This window comes from Cottoperca gobio, unplaced genomic scaffold (genome assembly GCF_900634415.1).
Source record: "Cottoperca gobio unplaced genomic scaffold, fCotGob3.1 fCotGob3_200arrow_ctg1, whole genome shotgun sequence".
NCBI lineage: Eukaryota > Metazoa > Chordata > Actinopteri > Perciformes > Bovichtidae > Cottoperca > Cottoperca gobio.
In genome coordinates, this window is record NW_021166839.1 from 518,697 (window position 1) to 535,354 (window position 16,658).

Below are 16,658 nucleotides of genomic sequence, written 5' to 3' on the forward strand. Positions count from 1 at the left end.
TACTTCCTGCTCCTTACTGCTCGGGGAAATAAAAAATGCTTACCAAGGAAAAGGTTGCTTTTCTGCCTAGCAGTAACATTATATATAATAATTTATAAATAATTCATAATAATAATCTGTTTCCCAGCTGTTGATGTGAACTTTTTCCTCTGCAGTGATGCCCGTGGTGGACTTCTCCAGTATTCCGCAGAAGGTAGTGAATGTCCTTGCCGGTAAGACTCTGGAGCTGGACCTGCCGCTTGTCGGCCGGCCTCCTCCCGTCTGCTCCTGGTACTTCAGAGACAACAAGATGAAAAACACAGACCGCGTCAAGATCAAGAGCACCGGCAAGTTCTCCAAACTGACCATGTCCGAATGCACCATCGACGACTCCGGAGACTACTCACTGGAGGTGAAGAACACAGTTGGAGTCATCACAGAGGTCGTCAAGGTCATCATCCTCTGTAAGGAAAACATATTATTTCTGTTTCATTGTTACATCTGTTACTACATTACTCAGCAGCTAGGCTGGGCGATAAAACAATCACTCAGACACTTCACAAGCAAAAGAGACGTTTCTATCAGAATTTGATCAAATCGTTATGATAACATATGGAAAGTTTAGAAAGCAGCTCGATGGAAGTTAGCAGCGTTCTGGTGATAAATAATTGTTTATTAGAAAACCATAATTAACCTTTTTAGATACATTGTAAACCACAACATGTATTATTGTCCTGTGAATGTAAATTAATTCATATTTATAATGCATAGTGAATAGAAATGTGTAGTGTCTCCTCCATAATGAAGGAAAATATAAACTGTAGATTGAGCATTATTATTATAATTAAATATATATTGTTCAATATAAAAACATGGTGATAATATGTCGTCCAGCCCGCAGTGGATTAAGTGTAATTTGATAGTTTCACGACAAGTATTGTATTTGCCTGTGATACGGATGTTGAGTGTCTCCGTTATCCTGCAGCTAAACCCGATGAGCCTCAAGGCCCCATCAGGTTCGATGAGGTAGACGCGACCACCGTCAGCTGCAGCTGGGACCTCCCCCTCAGAGATGGTGGCGCGCCTATCAGCGGCTACGCGGTGGAGCAGCGTGATGCTCACCGGCCCGGCTGGGTGCCTGTCTGCGACTCCGTCAGCCGACCTACCTTCAAGTTTGAGAACCTGATCGAGGGAGACGAGTACGTCTTCCGAGCGGCCGCCATCAACCGCTACGGCACCGGAGACTTCCTGCAGTCGGAGATCATCACCTGCAAGAGCTTGAAGAGTGAGACTTTATTTTAATAGAATAGTCAAACAAAAATAAAATACATGTGCAGGTAGAAACCTTCTACGGGTTTATCTTAAATAACCACCTCAAAGAGAGAAAATATATAAATAAAAAATAGGAATGCAAAACATGATTAACATGCATATATTTTAATGCCTGTAAATTATGATTAGCTGTGATTGAAAAACAGCACCATGTTGAAAACTAATCAAATGATTAATTTCTACAGGATATAGATATGGATAATCACATGATTTTTATAAGTTAGGCTGCTATAGATTCAAAAACAAGATTATACAATACAAAATCAAAGCACTTTTAAGTCTCGGTTTGTAAATAGAGAAATATTGAAACATCATATACATACTATAAAATATGAAAAAGACTATAAAACATATGTAGAAAAACATAACTATAGAATATAAGAAAAATATTATAAAAACCTGTCCCTCCTCCTCAGACGTGCCTGGACCTCCGGGCCGTCCCACTATCTTTGATGTTTCCCGTGACGGTATGACCGTGGCGTGGAACCCGCCGGAAGAAGACGGCGGCCTTGAGGTTTCTGGATACATCATTGAGCGCAAAGAGGTCCGCTCGGACAGATGGGTGCGCGCCAACAAGAATCCCATCACCATGACAAGGTACAGGTCCACGGAGCTGATCGAGGGCCTGGAGTACGAACACAGGATCACCGCCATCAACACACGAGGACAGAGCAAACCCAGCCTGCTGTCCAAACCAGCGACGGCCACAGATCCCATCGGTAAGAGAGTATTTCAGTTTAAACTGATCCTTACTTACTGTGTAACAGATTTTTACTCAATAACACCCTGACTGCTTCTCCTCCCGCTCAGATCCACCCGGCTGTCCTCAAAACCCAAGGATCACCGATACCACCAAATCCTCCGTGTCGCTGGCGTGGAGTCCCCCCGACGATGAGGGCGACGCCCGAGTGGACGGTTACCTGATAGAGATGCAAAAGGTGGGCGCCATGGCCTGGATCAAGTGCAACACCACGCCGTCTCTAATCTGCGAGTACACGCTCACCAAGATGCCTCAAGGAGAGGAGTTCAAGTTCCGCGTGATGGCCTGCAACGCTGGCGGCTCCGGAGAGCCCGCCGAGGTGCCGGGAACCGTCTCTGTGATGGAGATGCTCGGTAAGAGGGGTTCATTTTAATTTTACCAGGAATATTCCCACTGAGATTCAGGGTTTTTATAATCCACCATGCTTATAAAATAATGTAGTTTAACGAGAGTTCAAAGCAGGATGAGGCTGCAGAAACTTTAAATGCACTAAAGACAGTGCAGGTTGGAGGAACCCGCCAGCGCCAGTTACAGTTGTGTATAGTTTTAGGAGTCAGCAAAGTGTTTCTTCAGAAAGCCATATTTCACCACCTGCACTATCATTTGTATTGTTTAACACTAACATAACTCTTGTTGTTTGCAGAATCTCCGGACTACGACCTGGAGCTGAAATACAAAGATGTGTACGTGGTTCGCCACGGAGGCGTGGTCAGACTCTCTGTGCCCATCAAGGGAAAACCTCAGCCGGCCTGCACGTGGTCCAAGGACATGGGAGCAGTCTCCACCAAGGCCATGATCGCCTCCACGGAGGACGCCAGCGAGCTGGTGATCAAGGGCGCAGAGAGAAGCGACTCCGGCGTGTACGACCTGCTGCTGGAGAACGTGGTGGGTAAGAAGAAGGCCCAGATCAAGGTGAAGGTCATCGGGCGCCCGAGTGCTCCCGAGGGGCCACTGCTGTTCGAGGAGATCCAGGCCAACTCTGTCAAGGTGTCGTGGAAGACGTCCATGGACGACGGCGGCTCAGAGATACTGGGTTACATTGTAGAGAGACGTGAGGCGGCCAGAAATGCCTGGTACACCGTAGATTCCAGAGTGACCGACTCTCACCTGCTGGTGAAGGGCCTGAAGGAGGGAACAGAGTACCACTTCAAGGTGACCGCCGAAAACTCTTTCGGCATCAGTGCCTCTCTGAAGTCCGAGCAGCCTGTGGTGCCCAAAACCCGTCTCTGTAAGTAAAAAAACATGTCTGCTGTCCGACTAGTGGAAAGAGTTTATTTTACTAACTTTGTCTGTTTGTGTCTGTAGATTTCTCCTAAATTCACCAAAAGTTAGCATTACATAATGCCTCATTTAAACACGACATTTCAGAAAACTTGTAATATAAAAAATAATTATGTTAATGTCAGTAATGAACTGGGGAATTTTCATGGTGATATCTATTAATTAAATGTTTTAACCTATTCACCTGTAGTGTGTTTAAACAGTATAATAATCTGCGTGTTTTGAACCAGGTGCTCCGGAGCCTTCCAGCACCCCCCCAGAGATCATGGACTTCACCAAGAACTCCGTGGCGTTGGCCTGGTCCAGACCGAAGGACGACGGCGGCTCCGCCATCACTGGGTACTTTGTTGAGTACAAGATGGTGTCCGCTGAGACGTGGACACGCCACACAACATCTATCAGCTCCACCATGTTCACGCTGCCCGGACTCAGCCCCGACGCTGAATACCAGTTCCGCATTGTTGTTGTCAACGGCATCGGAGAGAGCAAGGCTGGCCCGGTGTCTGACCCCATTACATGCAAGGATCCATTTGGTGAGAACCGGAACCAGAGCGAGAACCCATTTTACTGCCAAGGCAGTTTCACATATAAGGAATTTGCTTTGCCGTTTTTAACATAAACATAGTAAGAGAAAAAAATAAAAGCAAGAATTGTAAAAAATCAAGAAACATAAACATGTAATATAAGAAAAATACAATACAATATAAAAAGAATACTATAAAATATGTAAATTCAGACTCTGGTTATGGAAGTAATTTTCTCATTATTCACTCCTTTTCAGAAAATCCTTAAAGAGTATTTCTCTCAGTGTAGTTTTACAGACACCAGAATAAGAAAACACTGGTTATTGTTGGTGAGTCACTAAAACAAATTTTTTTTTCTTTCCTTCCAGACAAGCCAAGTCAACCCGGCGAGATTGACACGGTGAACGTGGCGAAGAACTCCATCACTATCCGCTGGCAAGCCCCAGAGTGCGACGGTGGGAAGGAGGTGCTGGGCTACTGGGTGGAGTACAGGAAGTCGATCGAGAGTAGCTGGAAGAAGTCCAACAAGCAGAGGCTAAAGGAGAAAGAGTTCACGGCGCCCGGCCTGGCCGAGGCCACCGAGTACGAGTTCAGAGTGTTTGCTGAGAACGAGACGGGCATGAGCCGACCACGCAGGACCGCCACGTGCATCAAGACCAAGCTGAGCGGTGGGCGCATGGAAATATTATTGTTTATACTTATTATTGTTATTATTATAATTATTATCATCATAATATTATTATTATTATCATTATATTTATTAATACAAGACCAAGCTGAGTGGTGAGAGCATGCAAATATTATTGTATTGTTATTAATATTATTATCATTAGCATTATTATTATATTTATTATTACATTTTTCTAATTTTCAAAGCTCAATAAATAGTTTTTTTCAGAATGCTACTATGATATAATGAGAGATACACTTTTAGAGCTTTCTTGAAAAGTAGTTCTGTTCATTTCAGTTAGTAAAACAAAACTTGATGTGTCTACTTAACATTTTGTAGTTTAAATAACATTACTAAAGTTAATAATAAATCTGTTCCTTGTTTTGTGGGCACAGTTGAAACTAAACCAGGCCTGAGAAAGGAAATGGATGAAGTGACAGCCAAGCTCGGCCAGCCCGGCGTCATGAAGTGCCAGATTATCGGCAGACCCGTCCCCGACATTAAGTGGTACCACGCCGGCAAGGAGGTCGTCGAGTCTCGCAAGTACGAGATGAGCTCTGATGGTCGCAACCACTCGCTGTCCATCACCACAGACCAGCAGGAGGACGAGGGCGAGTACACCTGCAAGGCCATCAACGATGCCGGAGAGGCGGAGACCACCGGCACTCTGGTGCTGGAGGCCGCCGCGTCCTTCCACCCAGACTACCAGCTGAAAGAAACCTACTACGCCGGCCTGGGATCCACCCTGCGCATCCACGCTGTCTACATTGGTCGCCCTGAGCCAAAGATCATGTGGCTGCACGGGGCCAAGACCCTGGAGAACACAGAGGACATCAGCATCGAGACCACGGAGCACTACACGCACCTGGTAATCAAGAACGTGCAGCGCAGGATCCACGGAGGCAAATACAGGATCAGACTGCACAACCACTTCGGCCGGGCGGACACCGCCTTCAATGTGGAGATCTATGGTACGTTACTGCAGCAGAGTAGCATTGTTACGGTGGCAGCACGTGAGCAGGTAGGGGGGAGGCGTAGACTCATCTCCTGAATAGTCCAAAGCCAGAGTCAGAATAACGTTCAGCGTTGTAAAGTCAACATTTATTGAAAAAATAATTCACAACATGTTTAGTCTCAACCAGACTTTGAGCATTTTTGAATGCTTTGGAACACTTAAAGAGTTTCTGAGCGTCTTTGAGAGTGTTTTTGAGTGAAGAGCAGATGCTCTCCGTGTTCCACTTGACTTGGCTGATAGTATGATATTTATAATTTTTATGTCCCACCTGCGTTTGTAGACAAACCCGAGATCCCTCATGGCCCCATCGTGCTGGAGGCGCTGCTAAAAAACTCGGTCATCATCAGCTGGAAGGCTCCCGCAGATGACGGCGGCTGCATGATCACTAACTACATCGTGGAGAAGCGTGAGGACAAGGAGGGCGTTGAGTGGGAGCTGGTGTCCTCCTCCATCAATGGCTTATCCTGCCGCGTACCCAACCTCATCGACAGTGCTGGGTACTTCTTCCGGGTGTACGCCCAGAACCGCTATGGCAACAGCGAACCACTGGAGCTCACTGCCCCCATCCTCATCAAGAGCCAGCTGGGTACGTTTTTTTATTTTACTGGTATTTAAAGTGTACATGTACTGTAACATATACTATCAGTGTAAATTATTCTGATGGTTTCTGGGTAATATATTTCTTCTCACAGAGAAACCATCACCGCCTCTGTTGCCGGTTGTTTCTGGCATCACCAAAGACTCCTGCTTGGTTTCCTGGAAGCCTCCTGTCAGCGACGGCGGCTCCAAGATCAAGAGCTACTGCCTTGAGAAGAAGCACAAGAAGGATAAGAAGGAATGGAGCGACTGGACTCCGGTGACCACGGATGAGATCAAGCAGACCGTGTTCTCTGTCAAACGACTGGCCGAGGGTGTTGAGTGCATCTTCCGCGTGAAGTGCGAGAACCTGGGAGGACAGAGCGACTACAGCGAGGAGACGGCTCCTATCGTGCCGGCCATCTCCGTGGAGATCCGTGCTCCCGCCTTCAAGGAGGAGCTGAGGAACATGAGCATCAAGCACAAGAGCAACGCCACTCTTGTGTGCAAAATCACAGGGCAGCCCAAGCCTGTGACCAAGTGGTTCAGACGAGGAAAGGAGATCCACTCCGACGGAAAGAAGATCAAGATCCAGGAGTTCAAGGGAGGGTACCACCAGCTGGTCATCACCGAGGCGGACGAGGAGGACTCCACTGTGTACCAGATCAGGGCCACCAACCAGGGAGGCTCCATCTGCGCCACAGTGTCTCTGGATGTTGAAAGTAAGCTCAGCTCTAGCAAACATATTAAACAAATTTTTGAATCAGAATCTGGTTTAGTGCTAAGTAGGTTTTCACGTTGCACGTTGTGCTGTGCAGACTTTTCTAGTTTTTGGAATAAGTAGTTTGTGTAGAAATTTGGAAAAAGTTTACAAATTCAAATAAAATATGACATCTCAATTTATCTCATTTCTAGTTCCTGCCAAGATCCACCTGCCAAAGAACCTGAAGGACAAGGAAGCCATCCCCGCCCTGCGCGGAGAAGTGGTCAATATCAAGATTCCTTTCAGTGGCAAACCAGATCCTGTCATCACGTGGCAGAAGGGACAAGATCTTATTGACAGCAATGGCCACTACCAGGTTATTGTCACCAGGTCGTTCACCGCGCTGGTGTTCTCCAATGGGGTGGAGAAGAAGGATGCTGGTTTCTACATCGTGTGTGCCAAGAACAGGTTTGGCATCGACCAGCAGACAGTCGAGTTGGATGTAGCTGATGTTCCCGATCCTCCACGTGGAGTCAAAGCCAGCGACATCTCCAGGGACTCGGTCACACTGAACTGGGTGGCCCCAGCCAATGACGGAGGCAGCAGGGTCATCAGCTATATCATTGAGAAGTGTCCCACCACTGCTGAGAGGTGGGAGCGCGTTGTCCAGTCCCGTGACACACACTACACCGTTATCAATCTTTTCGGAGGAACCAGCTATCAGTTCAGAGTCATCGCTGAGAACAAATTCGGACAGAGTGCTCCATCCGAGACCAGCGGACCAGTCATGACCAAAGAGGACAAATCAAGAGTCCTGCTGTATGACCGGGAGGTGGACGATACTGGACATGTTCCCAGGGGCAAGACTCACTCCGATGCCAAGAATATGCACAACAAATACGCCATTGCAGAGGAATTGGGCAGAGGTCAGTTTGGCATTGTCCACCGTTGCGTCAGCATGAGCTCTGAGAAGACCTACATGGCTAAATTCTGCAAGGTGAGAGGCGCCGATCAAGCAATCGTCAAGAAGGAAATTGCAACACTGAATCTGGCCAAACATACCAACTTCCTTCTCCTTCAAGAGTCTTTCGACAGTCCAGAGGAGCTGGTGATGATCTACGACTTTATCTCTGGCGTTGACATCTTTGAGCGCCTCAGCACAGCCGAGTTTGAGCTCAATGAGCGGGAGATTGTCAACTACATCAGGCAGATCTGCTCAGCTCTGGAGTTCCTGCATGCGGAGAGCTACGGCCACTTTGACATCAGACCGGAAAACATTGTGTACACAACTAGAACTAGCTCTAATGTGAAAATCATTGAGATGGGCCAGTCCAGGCACCTGACTCCTGGAGACCAAATTAAGGTCCAGTACACCACTGCAGAGTATGCTGCCCCTGAGATCCACCAATGTGACATGGTCAGCTCCGTCACTGACATGTGGGCGGTGGGTGTCCTTGCCTACATTCTCCTCAGTGGACTGAATCCATTCACAGCTGAAACCCACCAGCAGATGATTGACAACATCTCCAACGCAGCCTACAGCTACGATGACGAGTCTTTCAAGCAGGTCAGCGTTGAGGCGTTAGACTTCACAGACCGCCTGATGACAAAGGAACGTAAGCATCGTATGTCTGCAGCGGAGGCTCTGGTGCATCCTTGGCTGACCAAGCCTGAAGAGGAAATCAGTACCAAAGCGATGCAAACCAGCAGGCACAAGAGATACTACCAGACGATGGTGAAGAAAGAGTGGAAAACGGTTGTCTCTGCAGCCCGTGTAGCTAGCGGCGGTTCCATCAGATCCCAGCGGGGCGTCTTTGTCTCCAAGATGAAGATAGCTCCGTTTGAACACGGCCCTGTTGGAGGCCAAATCGGCCATGCGGTGGTGAACGAGGGAGGTAATGTGAAGTTCACCTGCAACATTGAAAACTACGACAGCACTACTGAAGTCACATGGTACTGTGGCGTCAGGCAACTTGAAGCTGGTGACAAATATGAAATTGAGTATGAGGACGGCCTGGCTGTAATCACCGTCAACAAGGTCACAAGAGCCGATGACGGCACTTATAGATGCAAGGTTGTGAATGAGTACGGTGAAGACAGCGCATACGGAGAGCTGTTTATCAACGGCGTTAGATCTTACCGCGAATTCTTCACCACCCGTGTGGTGAAGAAGACAAAGCGCAGAGTCGACACTGCCAGGATGCTCCAGAAACCTCCGGAGTTCACTCTTCCTCTGGTCAACCGTACAGCCTACATTGGTGAGGACTTACGCTTAAGCGTCACCATCACAGTTCACCCTGAGCCTCGGGTCATCTGGCACAAATCCGGACAGAAGCTCATCCCTGGACAAGATGACAAGAAATACACCTTCATCAGCGACAAGGGCCTGTACCAGCTGATTATCCACAAAATTGAGAATGAGGATGATGCAGAGTACAGCGTCGTGGCCCGTAACAGGTATGGTGACGACAGCTGCAAGGCTCGTCTCACCGCTGTTCCTCGCCCTAAACCAGCAGACCTTACCCTGAGGCCCATGTTCAAACGCCTGCTCGCTAACACCGAGTGCCGGGAGGGCCAGAACGTACGCTTTGAAATTAGAGTATCCGGACATCCCACACTGAAGTGGGAGAAGGATGGCATGCCTTTAGCCTTTGGACCGTCTATCGAGGTGGTCCATGAGGGTCTGGATTACTTCATCCTTCACGTGAAAGACACTCTCACTGAGGACTCTGGTGTGTACAGAGTCACTGCTACCAACTCTGCTGGATCTGCCAGCTGCCAGGCCACGCTCAAAGTGGAACGGGTCACTCATGTGAAGAAGGAATATGAGATGAGTGAAAGAGAGAAGAAAAAGATGGCTGGAAAGGTGGAAATGGAGAAAAAGGTGAGGTTGTCTCAGATTTTATCTGATACTGTATTCATACCTCTGCCACCTGCGGCAGTGCAAGCTGTCAGGGAGGCAGCCACCATGTTCAAGCCTGCTGTGACGACGAAGAAGGGCGAAAAGACTGAGGCGGAGATACAGAAAGAAAAAGAGGAGAGGAAGAAGCGTGCGGATGAGAAGAGGCTGCGTATGCCGTACGACGTGCCCGCTCCCCGTGTCATTAACCCAGCTGCTCTTGAGGAGGACGTGGAAATAAAACACTTCAAGCCGCTCTCTGACATGAAGTGGTACAAGAAGCTGCGGGATCAGTATGAGTTCCCTGAGCCTATGGATAAAATCAAGCAGAAGAGGATGAAGCGTATCCGCCTCTCCAGGTGGGAGCAGTTCTATGAGGTGCCTATCAGGATCAAGGACCAGTATAAGCCCAAGTGGCGCATCTCCATGACTCAGGACGACTTGGAGACTGTAAGACCTGCAAGGCAGCGCACTCCTTCCCCTGAAATGGAGGCCTACCACCGGATCAGGAGGAGGTCCCTGGGCGACCTGTCCGACGAGGAGCTCCTGCTGCCTGTGAATGAGTACCTGTCGATGAAGAGAACTGAGGAGGAGAGGCTTCGTCTGGAGGAAGAGCTAGAGCTTGGTTACTCTGCTTCTCCCCTGAGCCTCAGCCCGGTGCGCTTCGAGCTGTCGGCCCTGCGTCCCTCGTCTCCCAGAAGACTCTACAGCGATGTTGAAGAGGGAGAAGAAGTTCGCAGATACGACTCCTACAGAATTCCATCTAAATACGAGGCTGGCCCTAGTTTTGTTGAGCTTCGCCAGCGTCACGACAAAGCCACACACAAACCTCCGAGACAGAAGCAGAGGGTGTATGAAGAGAGAGAAGATCAGGAGCTGCTGCGCCCACACATTACTGCTCAGTGGTTGTCCACCTACAAGAGTGAGCTCAAGCGCATGGAGTTTGAGGAGAAAACTCGCACATTTAAGAAGGAATCAACTGTCACTGTTACAACCGTCTCTCAGGGTATTGAATCTGAGCACCTGACTGCTTTTACCTCAGAATATACCCCCAAACCAATCAAGAAGCTCCATGTGCCTGAGCCCGAGATGAGGACAACTCGTGCCTCAGATAGTGCTGCCAAGTCTGACATGACTTTTCCCAAAGTCGACTTTGCCTCCAGGTATGAGGAGAGAAAGCAGGCTCTGAGATCGGAGAGGAGATCAGTGGAGAGGATGCATGAGGTGGTGACACAGGCTCCCTTCAGTCTCGACCACAGCCCACGTATAACCATTAGGATGCGATCTCACCGCGTACCCTACGGCTCCAACACAAGATTCACCCTGAACATCCAGGCCAGACCCGAGCCGGAGGTCAAGTGGTTCCACAACGGGAAAGAGATTCGTCAGACGGGCAAATACCACATGACCAACATCAGTGGAGTTCTGACTCTCAAGATCAACAACTGTGTGACTGAAGATGCTGGCACGTACCGCGTGGTCTGCACCAACGCCAAAGGAGAGACTTCTGACTACGCAACATTGGATGTGGCAGGAGAAGAATACGCTGCTTTCTCTTCGTTCCGCAGAGATGAGGAGCCTCCATCCTCCCATCTGCCAGAAATGACCAGGACAGAGGAGTATCACATGTCCTCCTCGAAGACCACAGTGAAAGAAAGTGTGACTAAGAAAGAGACCACCACTGTTGTTGTTGAGAAGCGAAGGGAGAAGCCGAGTGTTGCTGCCAAGATCCTGAACAAACCTCATTCCCTGACTGTAGAGGAGGGAGCCCTCGCCAGGTTTGAGTGTGATGTGGACGGCGAACCAGCGCCTTCTATCGCCTGGTTGCGCGAAGGAAAAGTTGTTGGCTCCTCTTTCCGCCACCACATCGTCTCTACTCAGTTCAGCTCCTCCTTTGAGATCTCTGCTGTGGAGACATCGGACGAAGGCAACTACACTCTGCAGGTGGAAAATGCTAGAGGCAAACAAGAGGCCCATTTCACTCTGACCATCCGCAAGTCTGAGTCCAAGGAGAAAGTAGTGGCCAGAATCACCTCCCCTGAGGCTAAGTCCCCCGAACCAGTCAAATCCCCTCACAGAGTCAAGTCCCCGGAGCCAATCAAGTCACCTCAGAGAGTCAAGTCTCCAGTCTCACCAAAGTCCCCAACACCAAAGTCCCCGACTCCATCCGAGAAGGAACATGGGACTTCTCTTGGAAAGAAGCCGTCCTTCTCCGTGGGGCTGAGCAACGTCTCTGCAATGTCTGACTCCATGGTCAAGCTCTCAGTGAAGATGGCCAGAGAGCCTAAACCTGCAATCTCATGGACGAAGGATGGAAAGGTAACATGCTCTAAACTACTCCACTATTCACTTCAGGTATTTACAACTAGGGATGGGACGATGTGACAATGTTATGTCCTGATTATCATGGCCAAAATAATTCACGATATTATCCAGATAATCATCAATATATGTTTAAAACTCTTAAAATATCACTGAAACATACTTGACTCACTGTACATTTAGTTAAGGAAATTATATTTTTTAATTGCATCACAGATAGGACACATTTTTACAAACAATCCTAGATAAATCATAAATAAAATAGCAAAATTGTGTGAGTTCTTACGATCTTTATTATTAAAAAGAAGAAATATACAACAACAAATGAAAATGTAAATATGGGATAAGAAATACCCGAGGAAACCACCTAATATTGAAATTAAAGAGGGCAATTTACAAACAGACATAAAGAAAATAATATTTCCAAACAACAATCGAAGACCAAGCAAGAAAAAAAAAAATTATATATATATATATATATATATATATATATATATATATATATATATATATATATTTGCACTACTTTACATAGCACTGTATGCCATCACAAGCTATATTTTTCACTTCTCAACCATGACAGTGAGCTCGACAGCTTTTTTAAGTCACTCGTGAAGATATTCACGATTATCCTCATAATGGCAATTCGCCTTCAACATATTGTGATCCGGTGGTCCAATCGCTATTTACGGATCTGAAAAGTAAAAAGTGACATATTTGCATTAGTTAGTAACTGACCCGTGTTTTCCTGATTGCCAGGCTCTGTCTCAGGGTGGGAGGTTTGAAATCTTTGAGGAATACGGCTCAGTTTATCTTGAGATCTATGAGATGGAGGTCTCTGACAGCGGCGTGTACAAGTGCACTGCTACCAACGCCGCTGGAGTAATGTCCACATCCTGCACCGTCACTGTGCGAGGTAATATAAAACCTGCTTCATTAACCCGCAGCTAAAACCAGTCAAACGGTTTTCAGCCATAAACTCTTTATTTATTTTTTAGGCTCCAGCGTGCCTCACATCCTGGAACAGCCGCGCTCCCAGACTGTGATCGAGGGACAGAAAGTTAATTTCACATGTGAAATCTCAGGAGAGCCTTCCCCTGACGTGGAGTGGTTGAAAGACAACATGACTGTGAGTAGTTTTCTCCAGAAAGTTATTTATTTTGTGGTAAAGACTATAAAACTATTTTTATATAGTTTAGTTTGAAGCTTCATACATGACGTTGACTTTCCAATTCTAAATCAAAAATGTTATGCATGTTTATTAATGTTTAAATTATTTGTCCTCAATGTGAGATAAAGATGAGGCTGCACTAATATTATTAGTATCATACTTTTAGTAGAGTTAGACTCTAGCGTAGGATTGTTTCAGACAAAAGGCAGAAATTTGTCTTTGATTTGCATTTATTAAAAAAAGATGGATGTTTTTATCTGACCAAATATTCTGCTTCAATCCATTTTTTTTTCACCGCGCTCATAAAACTCATAAAATGAGTTTAAAAAAAAAAAGATCAAATGGAGGATTTTGCTCACATTTTTTGTTATTTTGTGATATGAGATCCTCATAAAATATGTATAAAAAAAACACGAAACAGGTAAATATAAACTTTAACTCTCTGTCTCTGCAGATTTCTGTCACAGCCAACATTGGACTGAGCTGCTCTGGCTCTGTGTACTCTCTGGAGATCTGTGAAGCCACAGCTGCAGACAGTGGGAAATACACCATAAAAGCCAGAAACCAGTTTGGACAATGCTCTGCAGCATCCGCCCTCATTGTCCTCAGTAAGTTTCACTGCAGTTCACCTGGACACAATTAAACACTGTGTGTGTTTGATTGGCCTGGATGTGATGAAACTATTGTTGAAAAATTAACTAACTGGCTCTTCAACAATCAAACTTGCGTGCACCGAGCTTCCTGTGTCTGCTGATCACCTGCAGCTGTCTGCTGTCTCCAGACTCAGAAAGTTATTATTATATTATTATTGTCTTACAGCAAACACACAACGTACTGCAGCTGAGTGCAGTTTGACCTTTTTTGAAGATGGAAGAAATTATTGGTTTTCACAAGTGACATGTAGATTTATTAATTTATTAACTGCCACTGCATCCCAAAATAAAGAGGTGAGATGCTCTGTAAAGCTGAACACGAGGATCTGCTGCTAATCAGTGATCCTTACATTAAAGTTGAAAAGAATATAATCCACGTAGAGAAACACATAGTGCTGGTAATATTATACAATAAAATAAGGATTGTATTTGATGAGGATGAGAGACAAAGATGGCCGCCAGTAGTCAGCTTTGAGGAGCTTCTTTATTCAACAAGTTTCTCTTCATAAAACCTACAGAGACTGTGGTGACACAACTCTATTATATATAGAAATATTAAACCGTGTATATTATAGATAAATGACAGTGAAGAACTTTATGTTTTATCTTCTTCAGTTAAAAATCTACTTTACTGTCATCAAACAAAACATTTATCTGATCTAAACAGTCAAATGACTTTAATGAAGTGGAACCGTCTTGACTATCATCATTTCTCATTGTCTTGTATTTTAACCGTCCTTCTCCACGTCCTCAGGTGCTCCGCCAAAGATCGAAGCTCTTCCGCAGAACATCAGCGCTGAGCCGGGGAAGTCCCTGTCTGTGGCGGGGGAGTTCTCCGGAGACCCCGCCCCCTCCGTCCAATGGGTGCGCTCGGGTCGGACGCTCCCCAAAGGGAACGAGCGGTGCAGCGTGGAGACCGCCGACCTGTCCACCACGGTGATCTCTGCGGTGAAGAAGGCGGACAGCGGGGCGTACACGCTGTGGCTGTGCAATGAGCTCGGCTCCGACTCCACAACCGCCAACGTTCACATCCGGTCCATGTAAAAAAAAAAAAGTTAATTTATATCCCTGCTTCCCTCTTCCAGAACCTTTTTGTTTAGTGAATTATAAACGATAATCTTACGTGAGAAAGATCTGGATTTCTGTTCTTGTAAATATGAACTATTTTTGTACCAAACTTGACATTAATTTATGCCAAACTAGACTCAAGTCTAACGTTGTTATAAAATGTGCCATATTGGACAATTATGACTTAGGATTTTTGAACCACTTTTCTGTGACATGTACATAATGTATATAGCCGAATTGAACGGTTATGGGAAATGTATGCATTGTTATTTATGACAATATGAACTGAAACAAAAGAACAAACGTTTTCACAGGAGAAAGTTTCCTCAGGAACGAATACCCTGTCAAAGCGAGAAACTAAACTCTGCGCCTCAACGATAAGTTGAAGTCTTTAAGATTGCCTCAACAGGTAGAGAGGCTCCCTGTTGACGTTCTGAAACAGAAAGACAAAGTTATTATTTGGGATATTAGTTTCCTATGAGTTGTACCGTGAGAGTAAGACCCTGAGTGCTGTTTGCATCACCCTCATGTAAGCAGCACGACGCGGCCTTGCCCTCAGACCGACTGAGTCGTACGACGTGATCGGATGAGCAGCTGAGAGCGAGCGGCCTGTGCTCTCAGCTCATTTTATTTAGAGCGCTGCGTCTGCACGGGACGGCCCGACCGAGTGGCTCCTTCAACATCTCCTGGCCCTTAGTGACAAGGACCCGCCGGCGGCTCTGCCGTGCACACACAGCGCCGTCTCTCGGAGGATAGCTAGCTAATGTGTTTGTGTGTGGAGTGCGAGTGTTTGTAGCTTTTAGTTGTTTCACCTGTCAGGATCATCCACCGCAGGGACTCCATCGCCTGTGAGAGGAAAAGAAGTCACGTTTGCCCTGAACTTTGATTTATTGATCTGTTGAACTGTTTCATCCTCCTTGAGTTGTATGCATTTCTGATTTAATAAAGCATGATTTCAGCACCATACACGCTCTCTCCTCTTTATTCTGTGTCTCTATTGAAGTCATTAACTAAAAAGGGCACTTTTACATTTTATGTTACTTTAGAGTCTCCGATACATCAGAGGGAAATATTGTACCTTTGATCTCTGACAGCTGTAGTTACTGCAGCAACTGCAGGATACTCACACTCACAAATCACACAACTAGAAAGAACAACACACCAACAACTACAAATCATAACTAGAGGAGCTGCACACCCTCGCTAACCTGTGTTAGCGCACCAACAGGAACAGGAAGTGGTGCTGGACCTCACACTCAGAACACTAAAGAAACAACTGGATCGAAAGGCTCAAGATCGGAGAGGCTGGAGGGCTGTGTTCCTTAAAGAGTACACAAAGTAAATTATTGTGTGTCATTTAAAAAGTCAAGTATGTATGTCATAAAATATTTAAGAGAAAATATAAGAGAATTCTGAGAGAAATTTAGGAAATTGTTGCTGCTGATGATCATGAAGAGCTTCGGTCTCATTGGTGACTGACTGGAGAAACAACGTCCGATAACGTTGAATGTGGATCGTACCTGGAACTACCTCTACGTCTTTTATTGTTGTGAATAAAACCCTTCGACTCTATAGATCCTCTGAACTTTATTAAATGATGAAATCAGTTTTCTTCTTCATGAATTTACAACATGTTGAATGAAGGTACATTAATAATCTGCAAGATGTACGACATGCTTTGTGTGAATACAACACTGACACTATA

General features: G+C 46.1%; 1 protein-coding gene across 19 annotated transcripts in view; it reads left to right on the top strand.

Moving 5' to 3' along the window:
- The window catches only part of ttn.1 (titin, tandem duplicate 1), a 221,661-nt gene extending 205,742 nt beyond the window's left edge, over positions 1-15,919 (top strand). For all 19 annotated transcript variants that reach the window (XM_029426576.1, XM_029426565.1, XM_029426579.1 and 16 more), the window contains 15 exons: positions 156-443; positions 965-1,264; positions 1,728-2,030; positions 2,122-2,424; positions 2,715-3,299; positions 3,583-3,885; positions 4,245-4,544; positions 4,942-5,517; positions 5,842-6,147; positions 6,254-6,859; positions 7,053-12,058; positions 12,821-12,977; positions 13,060-13,190; positions 13,687-13,840; positions 14,640-15,919. In XM_029426576.1, coding sequence (XP_029282436.1) covers positions 156-443; positions 965-1,264; positions 1,728-2,030; positions 2,122-2,424; positions 2,715-3,299; positions 3,583-3,885; positions 4,245-4,544; positions 4,942-5,517; positions 5,842-6,147; positions 6,254-6,859; positions 7,053-12,058; positions 12,821-12,977; positions 13,060-13,190; positions 13,687-13,840; positions 14,640-14,929 — 9,608 coding nt within the window. In that variant the 3' untranslated portion in view covers positions 14,930-15,919. The remainder of the gene's footprint in view (positions 1-155; positions 444-964; positions 1,265-1,727; positions 2,031-2,121; positions 2,425-2,714; positions 3,300-3,582; positions 3,886-4,244; positions 4,545-4,941; positions 5,518-5,841; positions 6,148-6,253; positions 6,860-7,052; positions 12,059-12,820; positions 12,978-13,059; positions 13,191-13,686; positions 13,841-14,639) is intronic.
- Positions 15,920-16,658: the final 739 nt, after the last annotated feature.